At 44.8% G+C, this 25,506-nt stretch overlaps 1 protein-coding gene across 1 annotated transcript in view; it reads right to left on the minus strand.

Moving 5' to 3' along the window:
- Positions 1-4,241: 4,241 nt before the first annotated feature.
- LOC117518186 (glomulin-like) overlaps positions 4,242-25,506 on the minus strand; it is a 45,718-nt gene continuing 24,453 nt past the window's right edge. The window contains exon 5 of the mRNA XM_034179243.1: positions 4,242-4,353. Within this exon, the coding sequence (XP_034035134.1) occupies positions 4,242-4,353 (112 nt within the window). The remainder of the gene's footprint in view (positions 4,354-25,506) is intronic.

The raw sequence follows: 25,506 nt of genomic DNA on the forward strand, positions 1-25,506 counted from the left end.
ATGTCGCACATGCAGACAGAGTGGGCACAGATGAATCGAGTGCATCACGGCCGCTGTGCCCCTCATGGGGGCGCCTCCGCGGTCGCCTTCGCTTCTGTTCCCTGTTATATCCACTTTTCCTCCTCATGTATTTGTTGATCCACCCCGGGACATTTGTCATTTCTGCCCACCTTTGTTGCGGACGCTCAGCTTTTGTCTCCTCATTTCATGCGCAAATCCTCCTAAACGCCAGTGGGACAGGGCCCTCAAATAACATGACAAAACTGACTATCCAAACGGAACCGTGTGCAAGGAGACTTACGACGCCCACGTGAGTGTATAAACCACCTAGGCGCACTCTGTGCAAAAGTCAACCAACAGCATCTTTTGTTTTAAACACAACTATCCCCCAAATGTGTCCTTCCAAATGCACACCAATGGAACACACATCAAACCTGAACCTAATGCATGCTGCAAGAGTGTGTGTGTCTGTGTGTGTGTATGTGCGCGCACATGCATCAATCACACGTTGTGTTTACAGAGCCAGGAGTGTCGGTCAGGTTCACTTTGGAAAAAATGGATGCTGGTATTTCCTGAAACAGCCTGAATGTGGACACACTGACGGACGTGGTGCAGACAGATGGGTGTGGGGCAGAGAGACGGGCGTGGTGCAGACAGATGGGCGTGGTGCAGACAGACAAACTCCAGTCTGTGCTCAGAATATTAATCTGACTCTTTGAAGCTAATCCATCAGTCTTTCACTGTCTTCCCTTTCTTCCTTTTCTCATATTCCTTCCTTCTCTGTCAGCTGACTTTAAATCAAATCAATTTTATTTATATAGCGCCAAATCACAACAAACAGTTGCCCCAAGGCGCTTTATATTGTAAGGCAAGGCCATACAATAATTACGGAAAAACCCCAACAGTCAAAACGACCCCCTGTGAGCAAGCACTTGGCGACAGTGGGAAGGAAAAATTCCCTTTTAACAGGAAGAAACCTCCAGCAGAACCAGGCTCAGGGAGGGGCGGTCTTCTGCTGGGACTGGTTGGGGCTGAGGGAGAGAACCAGGAAAAAGACATGCTGTGGAAGAGAGCAGAGATCAATCACTAATGACTTCAGTTGGTCTAACTCGCCCTGCAGTCAAACGTTGTTCTCTTCTCCAGTTTGTGGTTTTTCTCTTCGTCTCTGATTCTCTCCATTACAACATGCAGCCAGATCTCACTCTTTTTTTCTTCTTTTCCACAGAGGAGAGCTGCTGTTGAGTGCTCAGAATTCCAGCACATCACATCTAGAAGCCATTCTTTCTCTGACTGGTGCATGCTGGGAGTCTGAGCGTGAGTGGAGGGTGCGGGCGTGAGTGTGATGCAGCTCAGGTGAGGTGGCGTTTTTTCCTTCCTTTTCGGGAGTTTGTTGCTTTTCGGTTTGTTTGTTGGTTGTTTATTGTTTTGATTGATTTGTGGGTGTTTGTGTACTTTTTGCGGCGGGTCTCGGTGCGGATGGCGGCGGGGCCGCCGCCGGCCCTCTCGCTCCGTCACGGGGTGAGGGTGGTTCCGGACCCAGCTGTGTCGGTGGAGGATGTTCTTTTGGCGGTGGGTGAGCAGGTCGGCCATGAGAACTTCATGTTTGCTTCCAGAATGAACAGAGCCGTGGTGGTTTTTTTGTCGGAGGAACGTTTCTCAGCTCGGTTAGTGGAGAGTGGGGTTTATCTAAATGACTCTTACTTGCAAGCCTCTCCTCTCTACGCTATGTCTACCAAGATCATTATTTCCGGGGTGCCGCCGTTTGTTTCGAATGAGGCTCTGAGTCAGGAGTTGCAGAGGTTTGGTAAATTTGCTAGCGGGTTTAAGACGATCGGGTTGGGCTGTAAGAGCGAGAAACTTCGCCATGTTCTGTCCTTCCGTCGCCTGGTGTTTATGTTCCTGAACTGTTCAACTCAGACTCTGGACGTGTCTTTCAGAGTCAAACATGAGGACTCTTTTTATATGGTTTATGCTAGTTCTGGTAGCATGAAGTGATTTGAATGTGGGGATGTCGGTCATAAACGCTTCGTGTGTCCGCACAAATGCGACGTTCCCGGGGCGTCGGTGTCGGGCCCAGTTCTGGGGCCCGCGGCCTCGGGACTAGGTGTCCCGGCGACGGCGTCTGCTTTAGGTGCGGGGCCCGGTGGGTAGGTGGAGGTTGTCCGTCCGCGGCAGGGCAGCTTAGTGCCTGATACTGTTACTATGTCTACTGAGCCGTTGCTAACTGAACATTCTGGGGTGGCTGATGCTGCGGTGACAGAGGGTTGTGTGGGTGATGTAGTTGGAGTTTCTGTTCCTCCCTCTGTGGCCGACGCTGTTGGTTCTGCTGCAGTTGGGTCCTCGGTTACTGTTGGACGGGGTGGAATGGTTGGAGAGGCGGTACCGGCTCTAGGGGTCTCACAGCCCTTGCTGAGTCAAAGTCTGACTGATGACGACCTGGATTATGATTCGGATTCTAGCATGTCTACCGCCGGTTCTGTTTTCCACAGCAGCGATCTGTACACGTTGCAGGACATTAACAGTTTTCTGGATGAATCATTCGGTAAATCAGTGAGAGTTGTGGATTATTTTCCTGATACAGAGAAATTTGTGAAGTCTGTTAAAGTATTGAGGCGGCTTGTTGGTGTGGACTTGTTGGATGAGAAGAAAAGGTATAGACTCAGGAAATATATTACGGCCTTGGGGAAGGACTCCTTGCCCAAACGGGGGCGCGGTTGTAGGGGTCGTAAATCTACCAGATAGAGTATGACTGTGTTTCACTGGGTGTTCTCTCTTTTCTGTTTTTCTTTTTGTTCTTTTTTTACTCAGTCCCCATGCAGTATCTGAAGGTGGGCTCCTTGAATATGAATGGTGACGGGTTTATTTCCTTTGTTAAGGTACTGTACCACGGGGCTTCGGTTTTGGTTAAGGTGGGGGGAGGGCTGACCCGCCCTGTCCCCGTGACACGGGGTATACGACAGGGCTGCCCCATTTCAGGTCAACTGTATTCTATAGTTGTTGAACCGCTTTTGTGTCGCCTCAGGGCCCGGCTGTCTGGCCTTGTTTTGCCGGGCCTTCACCAAGGTGCTCCTCTGGTGCTCTCTGCATATGCAGATGACATCACGGTTTTTGTTAGGAATCAGGCAGACGTTGATGAGTTATTGGATAGTTTACGGCTTTATGAGACGGGGACCGCTGCTAGGGTGAATTGGGGGAAGAGTGAGGCTGCTCTGATGGGGAGGTGGCGGGATGCTGCTGCTCCCTGTCTGCCGCATGGTTTGCGGTGGGGAGTGGAGGGGTTGAAGGTGCTGGGTGTGTTTCTGGGGACGGAAGGGTATTGTCAGAAGAATTGGGAGGGCATGGTGGAGAAGGTGTGTGCCAGACTGTCCAAATGGCAATGGTTGCTGCCCCAGTTGTCTTACAGGGGGCGGGTTCTGGTCGCTAATAACTTGGCTGCTTCGGCGCTGTGGCACAGACTGTCTGTTCTCCCTCCACCACACGGCCTTATTGAGCAGCTGCAGCGGATGTTGGTGGATTTTTTCTGGTCGGGACATCACTGGATCAGGGCTCCCGTGCTGTATATGCCTCTTCACGAAGGAGGTCAAGGGTTGGTGGACATTGCTGCTCGGGTGTTGGCCTTCAGGTTGCGGGCCGCTCAGAGACTGTTGTATGGCTCGGGTTTGAGCTGGCAGGATACTGCCTGTGTCCTGCTGAGAAGGGAGGCTACTCTGGGATATGATAAACATCTGTTCCTCCTACGTCAGTGGGACGTCGGTGGGACGCGTACCTCAGTTTTTTACCAGTCTGTTCTCCAAGCATGGCGGGTCCTCTCCGTGTGCAGGGACGCTGTCGGTACACCAGGGATGTGGCTGTTTGAGGAGCCCCTCTTCTTCAATGACTTTGTTTGTTCTCCTGCTTTGTCATCTGCCACTCTGCGGTCCCGCCTGAGGGCGGTGGGGTGCACCAAACTGGGTCATCTGCTGCGCACGTCTGTTGGGAGGCTGAGGGAGGCGTCAGGAGTTCGGTCCTCCAGGATGCTGCTCAGGGTGGTGGAGGAGGTCTGTGCTTCCCTGCCGGGGCCCCACAGAGCGTTTGCTGAGACTCGTATTCTGTCTGACCAGTGGGATGATGACTGTGAATACGTGTTCCCCTCTCTAACTGTCTCGCCCTCGGTGGGGGGGTGGCAGGAGGAGCAGGGGGGCTCTCCTATCTTTCAGGTCACCTGTTTTGGGAGAGTTTGAGGGTATTGGCAAAAGGGCGCTCTACTTTGCCTGCGTTAAGGTGTCACACTTACGCTCGTTGGCAGGGTTGGCGGCGTCGAAGTGGTCAGGGTTTTTTGGTGCCGCCGTGTCTCCTGTGGGGTGCTGGCATAGCCTGTACAAACCCCCGGTCGACAAACGTACAGGGGATCTTCAGTGGAGGATTGTGCATGGGCTTTTGGCTACGAACGGGTATCTGGCACACCTGGATCCAGGGGTGGATGGGGTTTGTCCATTCTGTCCGCTCAGGGAAACTATTTACCATGTTTTTGCGCAGTGTACTCGCTTGGGAGGGCTGTTTGGGTTGCTGGGGAGGTGGTTTCGCGAGTTGGGGTTGCCATTCACTATGGAATTGTTTATTTTTTGTCTGAAATATCGCGCACACTCCAGGGGTTTGCATGTGTTGATTAACCTGCTTTGTGGACTTGCCAAGTTGGCCATCTGGAAGACTCGGAAAAACTGTGTTTTGGCTCTGGGGTCGGTGGACCCTGAGCTTATGCTGAAGGGACTCTTGGCGGCCCGGATTAGGGTGGACTTCCAGTTTTATGCTCTGACTGATAACATGGACACCTTTCGGACAATGTGGTGTAGGAATGATGTTCTTTCGTCTGTACGGACTGGGAGCTTGGTGCTTCATTTCTGATGCCTGGGAGGAGAAAAAAAAAAAAACACAGAAGCCCATGTCACCAATGTAAATGATGTACTTCACCTGTTGTGAATAAAGGTGTTTTAAAAATCAAAATCTGTTATATTCTCTCTCTCTCTGTCTCTCTCTCATATTCTCTCTCTCTTTCTTATATTCTCTCTCTGTCTCTCTCTCTCTCTCTCATATTCTGTCTCTCTCTCTGTCTCTCTCTCTCTCTCTCTCCTATTCTCTCATTCTCTGAGTGTAAATAGTTGTTTCCTGCTCTCTGCGCTCTTTGTGAGATTCAATCCTCCAGTCAGCTCTGATCATCTGTTTTCTGCTCTGACTTCACAGGATCTGGTGGTTGAACGTGTTTAACTATAAATCAAAATCTGACACTTTTATAGGGCATGAAACAACAAAATTATGCCTTTTATTGTTCAAGTTTGTCACCTGACTGTAGGGTAAAAATCACAGTATTGCAGTATTGAATTTTACGATATGAGAATTCAAATCCATTTGGTGGTTGAAATGAGGTGGAAATGTAGTTCCACTTTCATTCAGGAGGACGCACAGTGCTGTCGACCTGAGGATTACATGTTGTCACCTCAAATCAAAACTAATCACTGATGATCACATATAGATTTAAGGGAGTGGCTGCCCGAGACTGGAAGTGTTTATGATGGGGGCAAGTCTTTCCTTGTAACTTTAATTTTTCAAACATTTATTTATCATTTTTTCACCAGAAGACAAAACACACAGCCCCTTTGCTGTGTGTTATGACAGTCCGTTTCAGACTGCCATTGTGCACGCCGTGTGCGCTCGCTGCAGCCCATTGCAACAGCGACATATATGTTTTTATGTATGTCCACATGAGGACAGCCAGCACACACGCGCATCACACTGGACAGTTGTTAGTTCATGTCCGTCCAAACACAGTACGTACATCCCTCCAGGCCTGCCATCTTGGATTTTAACCACTCATCCTTTGGGAGTGCAGAGTATTCGGCCTTGAGCTGATCCAAATGTTGATCAAAGTCAGTATGCGCGGATTCAAGAGAACTGATACATAAACTGTGGTCACATACTAAAGTTGTGACAGACGCGCGTGGTGCAGACAGACGGGCGTCTGTTCTTATCTGTTCTGTCTGAGTTATTTTCATTAGTTACTTCCTCCAAACCATCAACATGTCTATTAGACCCCATTCCTACCAGGCTGCTCAAGGAAGCCCTACCATTAAGTTACTGGCACCCTTTGTTGAATTTACAGTGAACCATCACTTGGGAAGTTTTTTTTAGACAGGTCATGGGATGGATATATGAACATTTCCAAGTCACTGAATATATCCTGGACGTCATTCACATAAATCACATAAAAACACAAACGGTATAGTACTTGATGTTACCATATATGTACCATACAGTGCCATCTGTCTGGAGGTAGTTCTCAAAAACTGAGTGAGGAAAGCCACCAAGACAACTCTGAGGAAGTGAAGGGCTTCCGTGGGTGTGGTTGGATCATTTATCTTGCATTTCCATGTTTTTGATTCATTTAATCATGTTGTAGAGATTTGTTTTCACATGAAGATTACAAAAGCTTATATTTTTTTTAAATCATTGACTAAAGAAGCTTTGTGTTTGTTTTCCTTTGAGTGTCATGAAAATAAAACAAGCAAAAGAGGATGAATAGTTTTTTAGGTGTTGCAAATTAAAATTTAGATCATGTTGAATCTCATGAAAGGAAGGTTATTTGTTTAGTGTCAAGGAGTGACACATCACAGCGATCGTCAACATCAGTACAATGAGGCAAGAAAGAGGAGAGCGTTGACTTTTACGTGCACACCTTGAACACGACACAGTAAACGTGCCACGTCTCACGTGTCTGATAATGTATGACAGAAAGATCAGGATCGGACCAGAACAGCAAACAGGATCTGAGAAAAAACCTCTGAGGGTTTGTTTGATGGCTCGGTGACACATGACCTCATCAGCCCTCTAATCACGATGACTGTGACATCTGAAATCCCATACACACACAAACACAAACATTTAATGAGCCTCTGAGTCAGATTAGCAGCGCTGACACCCTTAAACTCATGTATCCTCAAACGGCGTGCCAACGTGCTGATTTATTGGGGTTTAAAGACGACAGCAGTGCACGCAGGCATCATGTTATCATAGTGGAATGATGAGAAAAAAGGGCCACCCACTGATCAATCAATCAATTTTATTTATATAGCGCCAAATCACAACAAACAGTTGCCGCAAGGCACTTTATATTGTAAGGCAAGGCCATACAATAATTACGTAAAAACCCCAACGGTCAAAACGACCACCTGTGAGCAAGCACTTGCCGACAGTGGGAAGGAAAACCTCCCTTTTAACAGGAAGAAACCTCCAGCAGAACCAGGCTTAGGGAGGGGCAGTCTTCTGCTGGGACTGGTTGGGGCTGAGGGAGAGAACCAGGAAAAAGACATGCTGTGGAGGGGAGCAGAGATCAATCACTAATGATTGCCTCTACTGGTGGTTGGCTCTCACTGCGATATTGTATCACTTCCTGTTCCGGAGCACAGTGGTGTTTTGCTGTATCTGTTAGCTGTTTAATCTGCGCAGGTAGATTGATCTAGTTACCTAGATAACGATTTGCTTCACAGTGTAATCTTCACGTGCCTTAAACTAAAGCACTCCCTCTGCTGAATCACCTCTAAATTATTTACACATTATTTATTTTGTGTGTTTTTACGAATCCGCTAGCTTAGCACAGCTGCTAGCTCTTAGCCAGTTTAGCATGGCGGCTTCTCCTGTCTCTCCCGCACTTTTCTGCTCTGGGTGTGAAATGTTTAGTTATTCCTCGGCCTCCTTTAGCAGTAATGGTACTTGTAATAAGTGTAGCTTATTCGTAGCTTTGGAGGCCAGGCTGGGCGAATTGGAGACTCGGCTCCGCACCGTGGAAAATTCTACAGCTAGCCAGGCCCCTGTAGTCGGTGCGGACCAAGGTAGCTTAGCCGCCGTTAGTTTCCCTCTGGCAGATCCCGAGCAGCCGGGAAAGCAGGCCGACTGGGTGACTGTGAGGAGGAAGCATAGCCCTAAACAGAAGCCCTGTGTACACCGCCAACCCGTTCACCTTTCTAACCATTTTTCCCCACTCGGCGACACACCCGCCGAGGCTCAAACTCTGGTTATTGGCGACTCTGTTTTGAGAACTGTGAAGTTAGCGACACCAGCAACCATAGTCAGTTGTCTTCCGGGGGCCAGAGCTGGCGACATTGAAGGAAATTTGAAACTGCTGGCTAAGGCTAAGCGTAAATTTGGTAAGATTGTAATTCACGTCGGCAGTAATGACACCGGTTACGCCAATCGGAGGTCACTAAAATTAACATTGAATCGGTGTGTAACTTTGCAAAAACAATGTCGGACTCTGTAGTTTTCTCTGGGCCCCTCCCCAATCGGACTGGGAGTGACATGTTTAGCCGCATGTTCTCCTTGAATTGCTGGCTGTCTGAGTGGTGTCCAAAAAATGAGGTGGGCTTCATAGATAATTGGCAAAGCTTCTGGGGAAAACCTGGTCTTGTTAGGAGAGACGGCATCCATCCCACTTTGGATGGAGCAGCTCTCATTTCTAGAAATCTGGCCAATTTTCTGAAATTCTCCAAACCGTGACTATCCAGGGTTGGGACCAGGAAGCAGAGTTGTAGTCTTACACACCTCTCTGCAGCTTCTCTCCCCCTGCCATCCCCTCATTACCCCATCCCCGTAGAGACGGTGCCTGCTCCCAGACCACCAATAACCAGCAAAAATCTATTTAAGCATAAAAACTCAAAAAGAAAAAATAATATAGCACCTTCAAATGCACTACAGACTAAAACAGTTAAATGTGGTCTATTATACATTAGATCTCTCTTATAAGTCCCTGTTAGTAAATGATATAATAATTGATCAACATATTGATTTATTCTGCCTTACAGAAACCTGGTTACAGCAGGATGAATATGTTAGTTTAAATGAGTCAACACCCCAGAGTCACACTAACTGCCAGAATGCTCGTAGCACGGGCTGAGGCGGAGGGTTAGCAGCAATCTTCCATTCCAGCTTATTAATTAATCAAAAACCCAGACAGAGCTTTAATTCATTTGAAAGCTTGACTCTTAGTCTTGTCCATCCAAATTGGAAGTCCCAAAAACCAGTTTTATTTGTAGTTATCTATCGTCCTCCTGGTCGTTACTGTGAGTTTCTCTGTGAATTTTCAGACCTTTTGTCTGACTTAGTGCTTAGCTCAGATAAGATAATTATAGTGGGCGATTTTAACATCCACACAGATGCTGAGAATGACAGCCTCAACACTGCATTTAATCTATTATTAGACTCAATTGGCTTTGCTCAAAATGTAAATGAGTCCACCCACCACTTTAATCATATCTTAGATCTTGTTCTGACTTATGGTATGGAAATAGAAGACTTAACAGTATTCCCTGAAAACTCCCTTCTGTCTGATCATTTCTTAATAACATTTACATTTACTCTGATGGACTACCCAGCAGTGGGGAATAAGTTTCATTACACTAGAAGTCTTTCAGAAAGCGCTGTAACTAGGTTTAAGGATATGCCATATACCAACACAGTGCAGAGTAGCTACCTAAACTCTGTAAGTGAGATAGAGTATCTCGTCAGTAGTTTTACATCCTCATTGAAGACAACTTTGGATGCTGTAGCTCCTCTGAAAAAGAGAGCTTTAAATCAGAAGTGCCTGACTCTGTGGTATAACTCACAAACTCGCAGCTTAAAGCAGATAACCCGTAAGTTGGAGAGGAAATGGCATCTCACTAATTTAGAAGATCTTCACTTAGCCTGGAAAAAGAGTCTGCACTATAAAAAAAAAAGCCCTCCGTAAAGCTAGGACATCTTACTACTCATCACTAATTGAAGAAAATAAGAACAACCCCAGGTTTCTTTTCAGCACTGTAGGCAGGCTGACAAAGAGTCAGAGCTCTATTAAGCTGAGTATTCCTTTAACTTTAACTAGTAATGACTTCATGACTTTCTTTGCTAATAAAATTTTAACTATTAGAGAAAAAATGACTCATAACCATCCCAAAGATGTATCGTTATCTTTGGCTGCTTTCAGTGATGCCGGTATTTGGTTAGACTCTTTCTCTCAGATTGTTCTGTGTGAGTTACGAGGTCTGTCCATAAAGTATAGGTCCTTTTTATTTTTTTCAAAAACTATATGGATTTCATTCATATGTTTTTATGTCAGACATGCTTGAACCCTCGTGCGCATGCGTGAGTTTTTCCACGCCTGTCGGTGACGTCATTCACCTGTGAGCACTCCTTGTGGGAGGAGTCGTCCAGCCCCTCGTCGGAATTCCTTTGTCTGAGAAGTTGCTGAGAGACTGGCGCTTTGTTTGATCAAAATTTTTTCTAAACCTGTGAGGCACATCGAAGTGGACACAGTTTGAAAAATTAAGCTGGTTTTCGGTAAAAATTTTAACAGCTGATGAGACATTTTGAGGTGATACTGTCGCTTTAAGGACTTCCCACGGTGCGAGACGTCGCGCAACGCTCTCAGGCGCCGTCGTCAGCCTGTTTCAAGCTTAAAACCTCCACATTTCAGGCTCTATTGATCCAGGACGTCGTGAGAGAACAGAGAAGTTTCAGAAGAAGTCGGTTTCAGCATTTTATCCGGATATTCCACTGTTAAAGGAGATTTTTTTAATGAAAGACGTGCGGACGGGTCCGTGCGGACGGGTCCGTGCGGACGGGTCCGTGCGGACGGGTCCGTGCGGACGGGTCCGTGCGGACGGGTCCGTGCGGACGGGTCCGCGCGTCGGGACGCAGCCGGCGCAGTGCGGCGGCACAGGAAAAACACCTCCGTGTTGATAACCATTTGTAAAATCCAGGCGGCTTTTGATGGCTTTCAGTGGAGTGAGTATATGAGAAATTGTTTAACAGCTGGACATGTTCCAACTTGTCCTTAAGGCTTCCAACAGAGGTGTTTTTCCTGTGGCGGAGCGTCGCGGCGGCTGCGAGCCGACGCTGCAATCCGCCCGCACGTCTTTCATTAAAAAAATCTCCTTTAACAGTGGAATATCCGGATAAAATGCTGAAACCGACTTCTTCTGAAACTTCTCTGTTCTCTCACGACGTCCTGGATCAATAGAGCCTGAAATGTGAAGGTTTTCAGCTTGAAACAGGCTGACGACGGCGCCTGAGAGCGTTGCGCGACGTCTCGCACCGTGGGAAGTCCTTAAAGCGACAGTATCATCTCAAAATATCTCATCAGCTGTTAACATTTTTACCGAAAACCAGCTTAATTTTTCGAACCATGTCCACTTCGATGTGTCTCACAGGTTTAGAAAAAATTTTGATCAAACAAAGCGCCAGTCTCTCAGCAACTTCTCAGACAAAGGAATTCCGACGAGGGGCTGGACGACTCCTCCCACAAGGAGTGATCACAGGTGAATGACGTCACCGACAGGCGTGGAAAAACTCACGCATGCGCACGAGGGTTCAAGCATGTCTGACGTAAGAACATATGAATGAAATCCATATAGTTTTTGAAAAAAATAAAAAGGACCTATACTGTATGGACAGCCCTCGTATTTTCATTAGTTACTTCATCCAAACCATCAACATGTCTATTAGACCCCATTCCTACCAGGCTGCTCAAGGAAGCCCTACCATTATTTAATGCTTAAATCTTAAATATGATCAATCTATCTTTATTAGTTGGCTATGTACCACAGGCTTTTAAGGTGGCAGTAATTAAACCATTACTTAAAAAGCCATCACTTGACCCAGCTATCTTAGCTAATTATAGGCCAATCTCCAACCTTCCTTTTCTCTCAAAATTCTTGAAAGGGTAGTTGTAAAACAGCTAACTGATCATCTGCAGAGGAATGGTCTATTTGAAGAGTTTCAGTCAGGTTTTAGAATTCATCATAGTACAGAAACAGCATTAGTGAAGGTTACAAATGATCTTCTTATGGCCTCAGACAGTGGACTCATCTCTGTGCTTGTTCTGTTAGACCTCAGTGCTGCTTTTGATACTGTTGACCATAAAATTTTATTACAGAGATTAGAGCATGCCATAGGTATTAAAGGCACTGCGCTGCGGTGGTTTGAATCATATTTATCTAATAGATTACAATTTGTTCATGTAAATGGGGAATCTTCTTCACAGACTAAGGTTAATTATGGAGTTCCACAAGGTTCGGTGCTAGGACCAATTTTATTCACTTTATACATGCTTCCCTTAGGCAGTATTATTAGACGGCATTGCTTAAATTTTCATTGTTACGCAGATGATACCCAGCTTTATCTATCCATGAAGCCAGAGGACACACACCAATTAGCTAAACTGCAGGATTGTCTTACAGACATAAAGACATGGATGACCTCTAATTTCCTGCTTTTAAACTCAGATAAAACTGAAGTTATTGTACTTGGCCCCACAAATCTTAGAAACATGGTGTCTAACCAGATCCTTACTCTGGATGGCATTACCCTGACGTCTAGTAATACTGTGAGAAATCTTGGAGTCATTTTTGATCAGGATATGTCATTCAAAGCGCATATTAAACAAATATGTAGGACTGCTTTTTTGCATTTACGCAATATCTCTAAAATTAGAAAGGTCTTGTCTCAGAGTGATGCTGAAAAACTAATTCATGCATTTATTTCCTCTAGGCTGGACTATTGTAATTCATTATTATCAGGTTGTCCTAAAAGTTCCCTGAAAAGCCTTCAGTTAATTCAAAATGCTGCAGCTAGAGTACTAACGGAGACTAGAAGGAGAGAGCATATCTCACAAATATTGGCCTCTCTTCATTGGCTTCCCGTTAATTGTAGAATAGAATTTAAAATTCTTCTTCTTACTTATGAGGTTTTGAATAATCAGGTCCCATCTTATCTTAGTGACCTCATAGTACCATATCACCGCAATAGGGCGCTTCGCTCTCAGACTGCAGGCTTACTTGTAGTTCCTAGGGTTTGTAAGAGTAGAATGGGAGGCAGAGCCTTCAGCTTTCAGGCTCCTCTCCTCTGGAACCAGCTCCCAATTCGGATCAGGGAGACAGACACCCTCTCTACTTTTAAGATTAGGCTTAAAACTTTCCTTTTTGCTAAAGCTTATAGTTAGGGCTGGATCAGGTGACCCTGAACCATCCCTTAGTTATGCTGCTATAGACTTAGACTGCTGGGGGGTTCCCATGATGCACTGTTTCTTTCTCTTTTTGCTCTGTATGCAGTATGTAGTTTCTAATTTTAGAGATATTGCGTAAATGCAAAAAAGCAGTCCTACATATGTTTAATATGCGCATTAAATGACATATCCTGATCAAAAATGACTCCAAGATTTCTCACAGTATTACTAGAGGTCAGGGTAATGCCATCCAGAGTAAGGATCTGGTTAGACACCATGTTTCTAAGATTTGTGGGGCCAAGTACAATAACTTCAGTTTTATCTGAGTTTAAAAGCAGGAAATTAGAGGTCATCCATGTCTTTATGTCTGTAAGACAATCCTGCAGTTTAGCTAATTGGTGTGTGTCCTCTGGCTTCATGGATAGATAAAGCTGGGTATCATCTGCGTAACAATGAAAATTTAAGCAATGCCGTCTAATAATACTGCCTAAGGGAAGCATGTATAAAGTGAATAAAATTGGTCCTAGCACCGAACCTTGTGGAACTCCATAATTAACCTTAGTCTGTGAAGAAGATTCCCCATTTACATGAACAAATTGTAATCTATTAGATAAATATGATTCAAACCACCGCAGCGCAGTGCCTTTAATACCTATGGCATGCTCTAATCTCTGTAATAAAATTTTATGGTCAACAGTATCTAAAGCAGCACTGAGGTCTAACAGAACAAGCACAGAGATGAGTCCACTGTCTGAGGCCATAAGAAGATCATTTGTAACCTTCACTAATGCTGTTTCTGTACTATGATGAATTCTAAAACCTGACTGAAACTCTTCAAATAGACCATTCCTCTGCAGATGATCAGTTAGTTGTTTTACAACTACCCTTTCAAGAATTTTTGAGAGAAAAGGAAGGTTGGAGATTGGCCTATAATTAGTTAAGATAGCTGGGTCAAGTGATGGCTTTTTAAGTAATGGTTTAATTACTGCCACCTTAAAAGCCTGTGGTACATAGCCAACTAATAAAGATAGATTGATCATATTTAAGATCGAAGCATTAAATAATGGTAGGGCTTCCTTGAGCAGCCTGGTAGGAATGGGGTCTAATAGACATGTTGATGGTTTGGATGAAGTAACTAATGAAAATAACTCAGACAGAACAATCGGAGAGAAAGAGTCTAACCAAATACCGGCATCACTGAAAGCAGCCAAAGATAACGATACGTCTTTGGGATGGTTATGAGTAATTTTTTCTCTAATAGTTAAAATTTTATTAGCAAAGAAAGTCATGAAGTCATTACTAGTTAAAGTTAAAGGAATACTCGGCTCAATAGAGCTCAGACTCTTTGTCAGCCTGGCTACAGTGCTGAAAATTATTTTCTTCAATTAGTGATGAGTAGTAAGATGTCCTAGCTTTACGGAGGGCTTTTTTATAGAGCAACAGACTCTTTTTCCAGGCTAAGTGAAGATCTTCTAAATTAGTGAGATGCCATTTCCTCTCCAACTTACGGGTTATCTGCTTTAAGCTGCGAGTTTGTGAGTTATACCACAGAGTCAGGCACTTCTGATTTAAAGCTCTCTTTTTCAGAGGAGCTACAGCATCCAAATTTGTCTTCAATGAGGATGTAAAACTACTGACGAGATACTCTATCTCACTTACAGAGTTTAGGTAGCTACTCTGCACTCTGTTGGTATATGGCATTATCAAGCAATCAACTTTTTTCTTGTATAGCGCCAAATCACAACAAACAGTTGCCCCAAGGCGCTCCAGGCATTAGAGAACATAAAGAAGGAATCATATCCTTAAACCTAGTTACAGCGCTTTCTGAAAGACTTCTAGTGTAATGAAACTTATTCCCCACTGCTGGGTAGTCCATCAGAGTAAATGTAAATGTTATTAAGAAATGATCAGACAGAAGGGAGTTTTCAGGGAATACTGTTAAGTCTTCAATTTCTATACCATAAGTCAGAACAAGATCTAAGATATGATTAAAGTGGTGGGTGGACTCATTTACATTTTGAGCAAAGCCAATTGAGTCTAATAATAGATTTACTGCAGTGTTGAGGCTGTCATTCTCAGCATCTGTGTGGATGTTAAAATCGCCCACTATAATTATCTTATCTGAGCTAAGCACTAAGTCAGACAAAAGGTCTGAAACTTCACAGAGAAACTCACAGTAACGACCAGGAGGACGATAGATAACTACAAATAAAACTGTTTTTTGGGACTTCCAATTTGGATGGACAAGACTAAGAGTCAAGCTTTCAAATGAATTAAAGCTCTGTCTGGGTTTTTGATTAATTAATAAGCTGGAATGGAAGATTGCTGCTAATCCTCCGCCTCGGCCCATGGTACGAGCATTCTGGCGGTTAGTGTGACTCGGGGGTGTTGACTCATTTAAACTAACATATTCATCCTGCCGTAACCAGGTTTCTGTAAGGCAGAATAAATCAATATGTTGATCAATTATTATATCATTTACTAACAGGGACTTAGAAGAGAGAGACCTAATGTTTAATAGACCACATTTAACTGTTTTAGTCTGTGGTGCAGTTGAAGGTGCTATATTATTTTTTCTTTTTGAATTTTTATGCTTAAATAGATTTTTGCTGGTTATTGGTGGTCAGGGAGCAGGCACCGTCTCTACGGGGATGGGGTAGTGAGGGGATGGCAGGGGGAGAGAAGCTGAAGAGAGGTGTGTAAGACTACAACTCTGCTTCCTGGTCCCAACCCTGGATAGTCACGGTTTGGAGGACTTAAGAAATTTTAGAAATGAGAGCTGCTCCATCCAAAGTGGGATGGATGCCGTCTCTCCTAACAAGACCAGGTTTTCCCCAGAAGCTTTGCCAATTATCTATGAAGCCCACCTCATTTTTTGGACACCACTCAGACAGTCAGCAATTCAAGGAGAACATGTGGCTAAACATGTCACTCCCGGTCCGATTGGGGAGGGGCCCAGAGAAAACTACAGTGTCCGACATTGTTTTTGCAAAGTTACACACCGATTCAATGTTAATTTTAGTGACCTCCGATTGGCGTAACCGGGTGTCATTACTGCCGACGTGAATTACAATCTTACCAAATTTACGCTTAGCCTTAGCCAGCAGTTTCAAATTTCCTTCAATGTCGCCTGCTCTGGCCCCCGGAAGACAATTGATTATGGTTGCTGGTGTCGCTAACTTCACATTTCTCAAAACAGAGTCACCAATAACCAGAGTTTGATCCTCGGCGGGTGTGTCGCCGAGTGGGGAAAAACCGTTAGAAATGTGAACGGGTTGGCGGTGTACACGGGGCTTCTGTTTAGGGCTACGCTTCCTCCTCACAGTCACCCAGTCGTCTTGCTTTCCCGGCTGCTCAGGATCTGCCAGAGGGAAACTAACGGCGACTAAGCTACCTTGGTCCGCACCGACTACAGGGGCCTGGCTAGCTGTAGAATTTTCCACGGTGCGGAGCCGAGTCTCCAGTTCGCCCAGCCTGGCCTCCAAAGCTACGAATAAGCTACACTTATTACAAGTACCATTATTGCTAAAGGAGGCCGAGGAATAACTAACATTTCACACCCAGAGCAGAAAAGTGCGGGAGAAACAGGAGAAGCTGCCATGCTAAACCGGCTAAGAGCTAGTAGCTGCGCTAAGCTAGCGGATTCCTAAAAATACACAAAGTGAATAATGTGTAAATTATTAAATTTAGAGGTGATTCAGCAGAGGGAGTGCTTTAGTTAAGGCACGTGAAGATTACACTGTGAAGCAAATCGTTATCTAGGTAACTAGATCAATCTAACTGCGCAGATTAAACAGCTAACCGATACAGCAAAACACCGCTGTGCTCCGGAACAGGAAGTGATACAATACTGCAGTGAGAGCCAACCACCAGTAGAGGCAAGCAAGAGCCCCTTGCTTATGCAGTGTTCGCTCGTCTTTGCACAGCGTCCCGTGATGTACACGTCTGAAGCCAGTAAGGTGGCTTACGTGATTAATTTGCTTCGAGGTAAGGCACGCGCTTGGGCTACAGCGCTTTGGGAGCAAAGTTCACGACTCCTTGCCTCTTATACTGGGTTTGTGAGGGAGCTCAGAACTGTTTTTGATCACCCTAACAGAGGCTAAACCGCATCTACCGTGCTGCTGTCAATGAGACGGGGGCGCCGGAGCGCAGCCGAATATGCAGTCGACTTCCGCATCACGGCTGCGAGATCCGGCTGGAATATGACTGCGCTCCGCGCCGCCTTCATAAACGGACTGTCGTCGGTCCTGAAGGAGCACCTGGTGGCTAGGGAGGAACCGCGGGATTTGGCTGAGCTTATCGATTTGGTTATACGATTGGACAATCGCTTAGAAGAACGCGGACGGGAGCGAGGCGAAGGGCATGGTCAGGCACAAGCCGTCCCTCTTCCTCCCGTGTCCGAAAGGTAGCCGTCTTCCCCACGCTCCACAGCCACAGCGCTCCGTGTGGCTACAGCTCCCCCTGCTGACGATGCTAGGGACACGAGCAGGGCCACATTCAGACAGAGGAGGCTGGTCTGCGGGGAGTGCTTTGTCTGCGGCTCCAGTGAGCATCAGCAGAGAGACTGCCTCAAACGGTCAAAACACAAACGCCCGCCCTTAGAGACTGGGCTGAGGGGGGGGGGGGGTCAAAACATTCACGTGGGTCATACACATCTTTCAACACGACTCCCAGTTACAATCCTGAGCGGGGATTTAACCCTTCAAGCCCCAGCACTGGTGGACACGGGGTCAGAAGGGAATCTGCTGGACTGCAGATGGAAAAGGGAGGTAGGGCTCCCTCTGGTGGCGCTTTCTTCGCCAGTGAAGGTGCGAGCGCTAGATGGCACTCTTCTCCCTTTTATCACACACAAGACACTACCTGTAACCCTTGTAGTGTCTGGGAATCACCGGGAGGAGATTGAGTTTTTTATGACTCCTTCTACCTCCCGTGTGACTTTGGGCTTCCCATGGATGATTAAACACAATCCCCGGATTGATTGGCCGTCTGGGGTTGTGGCTCAGTGGAGCGAAACCTGCCACCGGAATTGTTTAGGATCAATCAATCAATCAATTCTTTTATATAGCGCCAAATCACAACAAACAGTTGCCCCAAGGCGCCTTATACTGTAAGGCAAGGCCATACAACAATCACGTAAAACCCCAACGGTCAAAACGAACCCCTGTGAGCAAGCACCTGGCCACAGTGGGAAGGAAAAACTCCCCCCCAACAGGAAGAAACCTCCAGCAGAACCAGGCCCATGGAGGGGCAGTCCTCCGCTGGGACTGGTTGGGGCCGAGGGAGAGAACCAGGAAAAAGACATGCTGTGGAGGGGAGCAGAGATCGATCACTAATGATTAAATGCAGAGTGGTGCATACAGAGCAAAAAGAGAAAGAAACAGTACATCATGGGAACCCCCCAGCAGTCTACGTCTATAGCAGCATAACTAAGGGATGGTTCAGGGTCACCTGATCCAGCCCTAACTATAAGCTTTAGCAAAAAGGAAAGTTTTAAGCCTAATCTTAAAAGTAGAGAGGGTGTCTGTCTCCCTGATCTGAATTGGGAGCTGGTTCCACAGGAGAGGAGCCTGAAAGCTGAAGGCTCTGCCTCCCATTCTACTCTTACAAACCCTAGGAACTACAAGTAAGCCTGCAGTCTGAGAGCGAAGCGCTCTATTGGGGTGATATGGTACTACGAGGTCCCTAAGATAAGATGGGACCTGATTATTCAAAACCTTATAAGTAAGAAGAAGAATTTTAAATTCTATTCTAGAATTAACAGGAAGCCAATGAAGAGAGGCCAATATGGGTGAGATATGCTCTCTCCTTCTAGTCCCCGTCAGTACTCTAGCTGCAGCATTTTGAATTAACTGAAGGCTTTTTAGGGAACTTTTAGGACAACCTGATAATAATGAATTACAATAGTCCAGCCTAGAGGAAATAAATGCATGAATTAGTTTTTCAGCATCACTCTGAGACAAGACCTTTCTGATTTTAGAGATATTGCCTAAGGGAAGCATGTATAAAGTGAATAAAAGTGGTCCTAGCACAGAACCTTGTGGAACTCCATAATTAACTTTAGTCTGTGAAGAAGATTCCCCATTTACATGAACAAATTGTAATCTATTAGACAAATATGATTCAAACCACCGCAGCGCAGTGCCTTTAATACCTATGGCATGCTCTAATCTCTGTAAAAAATTTTATGGTCAACAGTATCAAAAGCAGCACTGAGGTCTAACAGGGGTAGTCCATCAGAGTAAATGTAAATGTTATTAAGATCCTCGGTTCCTCCCGGTGTAAATGCTAATGAGGAGGTTAAAGTCCCTCACAATCTGACGGCGGTGCCGGTTGAGTACCACGATCTTGCTGACGTCTTCAGCAAGGATCTGGCGCTCACCCTTCCCCTGCACCGTCCGTACGATTGTGCCATTGATTTGGTCCCGGGCGTTGAGTTCCCGTCCAGCAGGCTGTACAATCTCTCACGTCCTGAGCGCGAATCAATGGAGACCCACATCCAGGACTCATTAGCTGCCGGGCTGATCCGGAATTCCACCTCCCCAACGGGTGCAGGTTTCTTTTTTGTGGGCAAGAAAGATGGCGGACTCCGTCCATGCATTGATTACAGGGGGCTGAACGACATAACGGTTTGTAAACTATACCCTTTACCCCTGTTGGATTCAGTGTTCACGCCCCTGCATGGAGCCCAAATTTTCACCAAACTGGACCTTAGGACTGCTTATCACCTGATTCGGATCCGGAAGGGAGACGAATGGAAGATGGCATTTAACACCCCATTAGGTCATTTTGAGTACCTGGTCATGCCGTTCAGCCTCACTAACGCCCCCGCGACGTTCCAAGCTTTGGTAAATGACGTCTTGCGGGACTTCCTGCACCGATTCGTCTTCTTGTATCTGGATGACATACTCATCTTTTCCCTGGACCCTGAGACTCATGTCCAGCATGTACACATTGTGAAGTGCAAAGCAACAGAGTGACTTCTGAAAACTGTTAGCCAATTACTGCAAAAGGAAACACTGGGAAGTGCAAAGCAACAGAGTGACTTCTGAAAACTGGGACCAAAGTACTGCAAAAGGAAACACTGGGAAGTGCAAAGCAACAGAGTGACTTCTGAAAACTGTGAGCCAAGTACAGCAAAAGGAAACATTGTGAAGTGGAAAGCAACTGACTAACTTCTGATAACTGTGAGCAAAGTACTGCAAAAGGAAACATTGTGAAGTGCAAAGCAACAGAGTGACTTCTGAAAACTGTGAGCCAAGTACTGCAAAAGGAAACATTGTGACATGCAAAGCAACAGAGTGACTTCTGAAAACTGTGAGCCATGTACTGCAAAAGGAAACATTGGGAAGTGCAAAGCAACAGAGTGACTTCTGAAAACTGTGACCCAAGTACTGCAAAATGAAACATTGTCAAGTGCAAAGCAACAGAGTGACTTCTAACAACTGTGACCCAAGTACAGCAAAGTGATACATTGTGAAGTGCAAAGCAACTGACTGACTTCTGAAAACTGTGAGCCAAGTATTGCAAAAAGAAACATTGTGAAGTGGAAAGCAACAGAGTGACTTCTGAAAACTGTGACCCAAGTACTGCAAAAGGAAACACTGTGATGTGCAAAGCAACAGAGGGACTTCTGAAAACTGTGACCCAAGTACTGCAAAAGGAAACACTGTGATGTGCAAAGCAACAGAGGGACTTCTGAAAACTGTGACCCAAATATAGCAAAGTGATACATTGTGAGATGCAAAGCAACAGAGTGACCTCTGAAAACTGTGAACCAAGTAATGCAAAAGGAAACATTGTGATGTGCAAAGCAACAGAGTGACTTCTGAAAACTGTGACCCAAATACAGCAAAGTGATACATTGTGAAATGTAAAGCAACAGAGTGACTTCTGAAAACCGTGAACCAAGTAATGCAAAAGGAAACATTGTGATGTGCAAAGCAACAGAGTGACTTCTGAAAACTGTGACCCAAATACAGCAAAGTGATACATTGTGAAATGTAAAGCAACAGAGTGACTTCTGAAAACTGTGAAACAAGTACTGCAAAAGGAAACATTGTGATGTGCAAAGCAACAGAGTGACTTCTGAAAACTGTGACCCAAATACAGCAAAGTGATACATTGTGAAGTGCAAAGCAACAGAGTGACTTCTGAAAACTGTGAGCCATGTACTGCAAAAGGAAACATTGGGAAGCGCAAAGTAACAGAGTGACTTCTGAAAACTGTGACCCAAGTACTGCAAAAGGAAACATTGTGAAGTGCAAACCAACAGAGTGACTTCTGAAAACTGTGAGCCAAGTACTGCAAAAGGAAACATTGGGAAGTGCAAAGTAACAGAGTGACTTCTGAAAACTGTGAGCCATGTACTGCAAAAGGAAACATTGTCAAGTGCAAACCAACAGAGTGACTTCTGAAAACTGTGACCCAAGTACTGCAAAAGGAAACATTGTGAAGTGCAAACCAACAGAGTGACTTCTGAAAACTGTGGCCCAAGTACTGCAAAAGGAAACATTGTGAAGTGCAAACCAACAGAGTGACTTCTGAAAACTGTGACCCAAGTACTGCAAAAGGAAACGTTGTGACGTGCAAACCAACAGAGTGACTTCTGAAAACTGTGAGCAAAGTACTGCAAAAAGAAACATTGTGAAGTTCAAAGCAACAGAGTGACTTCTGAAAACTGTGACCCAAGTACAGCAAAGTGATACATTGTGAATTGCAAAGCAACAGAGTGACTTCTAACAACTGTGACCCAAGTACAGCAAAGTGATACATTGTGAAGTGCAAAGCAACTGACTGACTTCTGAAAACTGTGAGCCAAGTATTGCAAAAAGAAACATTGTGAAGTGGAAAGCAACAGAGTGACTTCTGAAAACTGTGACCCAAGTACTGCAAAAGGAAACACTGTGATGTGCAAAGCAACAGAGGGACTTCTGAAAACTGTGACCCAAATATAGCAAAGTGATACATTGTGAGATGCAAAGCAACAGAGTGACCTCTGAAAACTGTGAACCAAGTAATGCAAAAGGAAACATTGTGATGTGCAAAGCAACAGAGTGACTTCTGAAAACTGTGACCCAAATACAGCAAAGTGATACATTGTGAAATGTAAAGCAACAGAGTGACTTCTGAAAACTGTGAACCAAGTACTGCAAAAGGAAACATTGTGATGTGCACAGCAACAGAAAGTCTTCTGAAAACTGTGACCCAAGTACTGCAAAAGGAAACATTGTGAAGTGCAAAGCAACAGAGTGACTTCTGAAAACTGTGAGCCAAGTACTGCAAAAGGAAACATTGGGAAGTGCAAAGTAACAGAGTGACTTCTGAAAACTGTGAGCCATGTACTGCAAAAGTAAACATTGTGAAGTGCAAACCAACAGAGTGACTTCTGAAAACTGTGAGCCAAGTACTGCAAAAGGAAACATTGGGAAGTGCAAAGCAACAGAGTGACTTCTGAAAAGTGTGACCAAAGTACTGCAAAAGGAAACATTGTGAAGTGCAAAGCAACAGAGTGACTTCTGAAAACTGTGACCCAAGTACTGCAAAAGGAAACATTGTGATGTGCAAAGCAACAGAGTGACTTCTGAAAACTGTGAGCCAAGTACTGCAAAAGGAAACATTGGGAAGTGCAAAGCAACAGAGTGACTTCTGAAAACTGTGACCAAAGTACTGCAAAAAGAAACATTGGGAAGTGCAAAGCAACAGAGTGACTTCTGTAAACTGTGAGCCAAGTACTGCAAAAGGAAACATTGGGAAGTGCAAAGCAACAGAGTGACTTCTGAAAACTGTGAGCCAAGTACTGCAAAAGGAAACATTGGGAAGTGCAAAGCAACAGAGTGACTTCTGAAAACTGTGAGCCAAGTACTGCAAAAGGAAATATTGGGAAGTGCAAAGCAACAGAGTGACTTCTAACAACTGTGACCCAAGTACAGCAAAGTGATACATTGTGAAGTGCAAAGCAACTGACTGACTTCTGAAAACTGTGACCCAAGTACTGCAAAAGGAAACGTTGTGACGTGCAAAGCAACAGAGTGACTTCTGAAAACTGTGACCCAAATATAGCAAAGTGATACATTGTGAGATGCAAAGCAACAGAGTGACTTCTGAAAACTGTCACGCAAGTACTGCAAAAGGAAACGTTGTGACGTGCAAACCAACAGAGTGACTTCTGAAAACTGTGACCCAAGTACAGCAAAGTGATACATTGTGAAGTGCAAAGCAACAGAGTGACTTCTAACAACTGTGACCCAAGTACAGCAAAGTGATACATTGTGAAGTGCAAAGCAACTGACTGACTTCTGAAAACTGTGAGCCAAGTATTGCAAAAAGAAACATTGTGAAGTGGAAAGCAACAGAGTGACTTCTGAAAACTGTGACCCAAGTACTGCAAAAGGAAACACTGTGATGTGCAAAGCAACAGAGGGACTTCTGAAAACTGTGACCCAAATATAGCAAAGTGATACATTGTGAGATGCAAAGCAACAGAGTGACCTCTGAAAACTGTGAACCAAGTAATGCAAAAGGAAACATTGTGATGTGCAAAGCAACAGAGGGACTTCTGAAAACTGTGACCCAAATACAGCAAAGTGATACATTGTGAAATGTAAAGCAACAGAGTGACTTCTGAAAACTGTGAACCAAGTACTGCAAAAGGAAACATTGTGATGTGCAAAGCAACAGAGTGACTTCTGAAAACTGTGACCCAAATACAGCAAAGTGATACATTGTGAACTGTAAAGCAACAGAAAGTCTTCTGAAAACTGTGACCCAAGTACTGCAAAAGGAAACATTGTGAAGTGCAAAGCAACAGAGTGACTTCTAAAAACTGTGACCCAAGTACTGCAAAAGGAAACGTTGTGACGTGCAAAGCAACAGAGTGACTTCTGATAACTGTGATCAAAGTACTGCAAAAGGAAACGCTGTGATGTGCAAAGCAACAGAGGGACTTATGAAAACTGAAAGCCAAGTACAGCAAAAAGAAACACTGTGACGTGCAAAGCAACAGAGTGACTTCTGAAAACTGTGAACCAAGTACAGCAAAAGGAAACATTGTGACGTGCAAAGCAAGAGTGACTTCTGAAAACTGTGACCCAAGTACAGCAAAAGGAAACATTGTGACGTGCAAAGCAACAGAGTGACTTCTGAAAACTGTGAACCAAGTACTGCAAGTGCAAAGCAACTGAGTAACTTCTGAAAACTGTGACCCAAGTACTGCAAATGGAAATGTTGTGACGTGCAAAGCAACAGAGTGACTTCTGAAAACTGTGAACCAAGTACAGCAAAAGGAAACATTGTGAAGTGCAAAGCAACAGAGTGACTTCTGAAAACTGTGAGCCAAGTACTGCAAAAGGAAACATTGGGAAGTGCAAAGCAACAGAGTGACTTCTGAAAAGTGTGACCAAAGTACTGCAAAAGGAAACATTGTGAAGTGCAAAGCAACAGAGTGACTTCTGAAAACTGTGACCCAAGTACTGCAAAAGGAAACATTGTGATGTGCAAAGCAACAGAGTGACTTCTGAAAACTGTGAGCCAAGTACTGCAAAAGGAAACATTGGGAAGTGCAAAGCAACAGAGTGACTTCTGAAAACTGTGACCAAAGTACTGCAAAAAGAAACATTGGGAAGTGCAAAGCAACAGAGTGACTTCTGAAAACTGTGAGCCAAGTACTGCAAAAGGAAACATTGGGAAGTGCAAAGCAACAGAGTGACTTCTGAAAACTGTGAGCCAAGTACTGCAAAAGGAAACATTGGGAAGTGCAAAGCAACAGAGTGACTTCTAACAACTGTGACCCAAGTACAGCAAAGTGATACATTGTGAAGTGCAAAGCAACTGACTGACTTCTGAAAACTGTGAGCCAAGTATTGCAAAAAGAAACATTGTGAAGTGGAAAGCAACAGAGTGACTTCTGAAAACTGTGACCCAAGTACTGCAAAAGGAAACACTGTGATGTGCAAAGCAACAGAGGGACTTCTGAAAACTGTGACCCAAATATAGCAAAGTGATACATTGTGAGATGCAAAGCAACAGAGTGACCTCTGAAAACTGTGAACCAAGTAATGCAAAAGGAAACATTGTGATGTGCAAAGCAACAGAGTGACTTCTGAAAACTGTGACCCAAATACAGCAAAGTGATACATTGTGAAATGTAAAGCAACAGAGTGACTTCTGAAAACTGTGAACCAAGTAATGCAAAAGGAAACATTGTGATGTGCAAAGCAACAGAGTGACTTCTGAAAACTGTGACCCAAATACAGCAAAGTGATACATTGTGAAATGTAAAGCAACAGAGTGACTTCTGAAAACTGTGAACCAAGTACTGCAAAAGGAAACATTGTGATGTGCAAAGCAACAGAGTGACTTCTGAAAACTGTGACCCAAATACATCAAAGTGATACATTGTGAAGTGCAAAGCAACAGAGTGACTTCTGAAAACTGTGAGCCATGTACTGCAAAAGGAAACATTGGGAAGCGCAAAGTAACAGAGTGACTTCTGAAAACTGTGACCC

Source organism: Thalassophryne amazonica, chromosome 10 (assembly GCF_902500255.1).
Source record: "Thalassophryne amazonica chromosome 10, fThaAma1.1, whole genome shotgun sequence".
Taxonomy (NCBI): domain Eukaryota; kingdom Metazoa; phylum Chordata; class Actinopteri; order Batrachoidiformes; family Batrachoididae; genus Thalassophryne; species Thalassophryne amazonica.